This window comes from Pteropus medius, unplaced genomic scaffold (assembly GCF_902729225.1).
Source record: "Pteropus medius unplaced genomic scaffold, Ma_sr-lr_union100, whole genome shotgun sequence".
Taxonomy (NCBI): Eukaryota; Metazoa; Chordata; class Mammalia; order Chiroptera; family Pteropodidae; genus Pteropus; species Pteropus medius.
This window is the reverse complement of record NW_024355109.1, coordinates 264,880-269,530: the sequence shown is the minus strand read 5'-3', so window position 1 is coordinate 269,530 and position 4,651 is coordinate 264,880. Positions and strand designations below refer to the sequence as shown.

The 4,651-nt window shown below is 41.7% G+C and overlaps 1 protein-coding gene across 1 annotated transcript; it reads left to right on the top strand.

Annotated features, from left to right (window-relative positions):
- The first annotated feature begins 2,259 nt into the window (after positions 1–2,259).
- LOC120598341 (Fc receptor-like protein 2) lies at positions 2,260–3,470 on the top strand. Its single transcript, XM_039857115.1, is given in 3 exon segments — positions 2,260–2,552; positions 2,968–3,242; positions 3,406–3,470. Coding segments are annotated over 3 exon segments (633 nt in total).
- The last annotated feature ends 1,181 nt before the right edge of the window (positions 3,471–4,651 follow it).

Here is a 4,651-nt window from a genome sequence, read left to right as displayed (position 1 = left end):
TCGCTGGTGAAGCCATCTGGTTACTGGACTTTTACTTTTTGGTAGGTCTTTGATGATTGTTTCAATTTCCATACTGCCCAGCTTCTTGTGTATGTGTATGCACTATCTCTCTCCTATGAACGAAAGGTAAAGTACTGGAACAGAGTGGACAGCACTGATGCCATAAATATTTTTGCATCTTTTGCAAACTGGCTGAGCATCCAGATGCCACATTATGCCTATGAAAGAGACTAGATAGTGGTGAGGTGCTCTGGGGAAGAAAATAATAAAATACAGAAACTCATTTACTACAAGGGTGGATCTCAAATATCCACTTAGTATAGCACCTCAAGCTATATCATTTCAAATACAAGACCCAGTGACAGTGGCAGGTAGAATGTTGTTATTTATAGATGTGACAGAATAAACAAGGTCAGTATGGTTCACTATGCAAGGTGAGGGTCTCACTATTCAAGTAGAGAATACTGGCAAAAAGTAGGGCCTGTGTGTGAGGAGCAGGGTACAGGGCAGGAGAGACCCTCCAGGGAGGGAGAAATTGTGGATGAATGTGCATCTTTGAGTCTGGGTCTATGTGTCATGCTCACTGGGGCTGAGAAGACAAAGCAGAAACTCCACATTTCACTGACTTGTAGTCTCTTTCCTCCAGAGCTGTTTCCAGCACCTGGTAATACAGCCAAACTCTTGCAACCCACTAAGGGGAACTCAGTGATCCTGTCTTGTGACACCCGACTCACTTTAGAAAGGTCAGGGACCCAGCTTCAGTACTCTTTCTTCAGGGACGGCTAAACCCTGAAGTCAGACTGGAGCTCATCAGTTTTGGATCTCAGCATTAGTGGAAAGAAGACCCAAAATGTTACTGGTATGAGGCAATGATAACAATGACAGTGTCTTGAAGTGGAATCATTAATCTTATAAACATGTGCAGAGTGAGCATTAGTGGCTGGGCTGCCAGGGCTGGGACAGGCAGAGAACAACAGTAGCTCCTGGCCAAACCTTGGGTTTTCTTTGCAGTTGTGCTTCCCTTATCCCTGTGAATATGGGGCTACAGTGGCCAGTCTAGGCTTTGCTCTATTAATTGCTACAGTGGCATCATTTCTCAATAGTTTTGCTTTTCCTGTCAGAAAAGCAATATTAATTTCTCTCTGGAGTAGTTACTGTGCAAATAGCACTGAGGTATGATAGTAAACCAAGAAATAATAAATCATGGTCTCTGTCTGCAAGGAGTGAACCCTAACTAGGAACCCAGGTAGAACAATAAAGAAATAAAGTACTACTATTACTACTACTACTACTACTACTACTACTACTTCTACTTCTACTACTACTACTACTAATAATAATAATAGCAACAACAATAAGAATCCCCAGATCTTATTAAAGGCTTCTAAATGTCAGGCTTAAACCCAAGCTGTTATATTCAGTTCTAGAAGAACCCCTCTGATTCTGAGAAATATCGGAAGAGGGGAAGACTTAAAGTCTACCAAGTACAAAGCATTGCTCAGAACAGTTTTATATTCAGTGGTTCCAGCATCCCTGTGAATACTACTGAAGTGTAAATAGTATCTGTAAAGTAGGTGCTATTATTACCCCCATTTCGCACATGAGGAAACTAAAAGCACAGAGCTGTTAAGTGACCTGCCCAAGGTAACCCATCACATAAGTGGCACAGCTGGAATTTGAACCGAAGCATTCTGGTGGCAGTGTATGCCCTTTTAACTACCTTGCTACACTTTCTATCTCAACTCTGCCAGTGGAGAGTGGTAGGAATAATAGCTACCAATTGCTGAACATCTGCAATGTATTAGGTGTTTTATACATGTATCTCATTTTATCTTATCAGAACTCTGTGAAGTTGATATGATTGTCCACACTTTATCTTTAAGAAAGCTGAGGATCAGAGAGATTAATTGACCTACCAAGACAATGCAACGAATAAGTGGCAGAGCTGTGTATGGACTCCATAGCCCATGTTCTTCCCACCACTTTTGCTGCCTGAAGTTCATCAGGAAATCAGGAGGGAGCAAGATTACTGTGGGCTACGGTCATTAGAGAGGGCTAATGAGTGTGGAGGAAGTGGAAGTTCAGATTTTTAGACTGTTTAGTTGCAAGTGGTCCTGACTAATGGCCTTCAGCATGCTTCGTCCTCACCAAAAATTCTTATGCTTAAACATTTGATTCCACCTACTCCACCTGCCATAATGATCAGCAGGTGGTACCAGCCTCTACATCCTATCCTCACCTGTCATTTTGTTTTCACATATGAATCTCTTTATCTGGAGTGCTCCTAGAGACTTAGTCCCAGGGGTTCAGGCCGTTGAAGGAAAAATGCTGGTCCTTGTCTGCTCCATGGCTGAAGGCACAGGGGAAACATTCTCCTGGCACAGAGAAGACATAAAGGAGAGTCTGGGGAGGAAAAGCTAGCGATCCCAGAGATCAGAGCTGGAGATCCTTGTTATCAGGGAAAGCCATGCCAGGGGATACTTCTGTACAGCTGATAATAGCCATGACCTCATCCAGACTAAGACAGTGAATATCACTGTGAAAAGTAAGTAGTGCTCACTTAATTAGCCAGCAATTCCCAGACTAGCGTCAGTTCCCTTGTGTGGCAGTGAGGATGTTCCAAGGATGACAAGGAACAGAGCCATGAAGAGGTTAAGAACATGGTAAGATTGTTGTTACAATGATGGTGGTGGCTGTGGCAATGGCAACATTGGCAGAGGAGCTAAAGGAGGATGACACAAGGCAGGTTATGTGACATGGCCAGAGGCATATTCTCCAGAATTCCTCACCAGAGATTGTCAAAGCCCTGCTGGAACTGTCTCTGCAGCATTAGATTGAGAGGTGAGATAGTGGGAAGGAATTCATGGGGCTGTAGAGACACTGTGAGGACCCTGAGTGAGTACAGGGCAGGTTATAAGTTTGTACCAGCAGAAGAGACACTTTGATGGATTCTACTGCCTCTATCAGTCCCAATGTCACATCCTTCCTCACTATCAGGGCTTCTGGGGTCCAAGTCTTCATTGGAGACATGGTGGAGCTCCACTGTGAGGACAAGAGAGCATCTCCCCTGATTCTATAATGCTTTTATCATGAAAATGTCCCCCTAGGGAACATCTCACTGCCTTCTAGAGAAATGTCCTTTGACTTCTCTCTGACTGCAGAGTATTCTGGGAACTACTCCTGTGAGGCTGACAATGGCTTGGTGGCCCTGCACAGTGAGGTGGTGGCACTCAATATCACAAGTGGGACATGTCCAATGTCTTCTTCCAGAAGACCAGTTGCAATCATGCCAAACAGTAGCTTAGTGTATCCTTTCCATTAGATGTTCCTGTCCCTCAGGGAATCAGAGTCCAACTAGAGAGTCCATCTGCTCTCCCAGGCTTTCTTTCTCATTGGTCTTAACAGCATCACTGGCCTACCACTTCCCCTATTTCCTTTTCACTTTACATCATCAGATATGTGTGAAATAGATAATATTTGTAGGACACTGTACTAGGATTAAGTTAGCATTAGGAATGGAGCAAATGAGGCATCGATAGAAGAGGGAGACACCCCTAAGAAAAATGAGGAAAGATCCTTGCACACTCAGCTCACAGTGAGCAAGGAGACACAACTAAGCTTTGTAAAACTTAAAGAAAAGGTTGAAAAAACATGAACAAGCCAAAAGGTTGAAAAAACATGAACAAGCCAAAAATTTACTTGAATTATCTCATTTAATCTTCATAACAACTCTATTTTACTAATGAATAAATGAAATTTAGATCGAGCCACGTGCCCAAGGTCGCAGAGCTAAAAGGTACAAAGATGGAACTTTAGGCTAGGGCTACCAGAATCAAGAAGCTTTGCTCTTCGTCACATCATGATATATGTTTTAATATATCATGATGGTTATAAGATATTTTTTCTTTATTATTGTGCAAAAGTTCATTAATAGGTTTCCTAATATGGAATAATCATTGAATTCCTTCTATAAACACTTCTTAATGATCATATCATCACAAGTAGTAGCTACATACAACTTGCTAATATTTATTTCATATTTCTGCATCCTTATTTATAAGTGAGTTTTCTTTTTTGAACTGAGTGAGGAAGGTGACAGAATTAAGAAGTACAAATTGGCAGTTACAAAATAGTCAAGGGGATGTAAAGTACAGCATAGGGAATACAGTCAATAATATCGTATGGTGCCAGGTGGGTACTAGACTTATCTGGGGGTTATATAAGTTATAAATTCATAAGTTATATAAATGTTTAACCACCATGCTATACACCTGAAACCAATATAATACTGAATATCAACTGTAATTGAAAAATTAAAAATAATTTTTAAAAATCCAGGTCACACTCCTTATATTGTTCTACAATCCCTTCAGTACTACCAAGTTCTTTCCCTAAACAACTCTCTATTCATCAAAATAAATCCAAAAACAGGAAGAGTGCTAGGTGAGGAAGATTCAGATGCTTCTTCCTCTCCTGGATTCTAATGGGAAAGGAGGGAGAGGGTGGGAAGGATACTGTAAAGACTCTAGGTTTATCAAGGAAACTAGGCCACGAACTGTAGGGACAGAGCTCCTTCAGGGTGGAGTAAAATAAAGAAAGCCTTCTGTAGATCCCAAAACCTCCTGTGACTGGGTGGACAGTCAGCGAGACT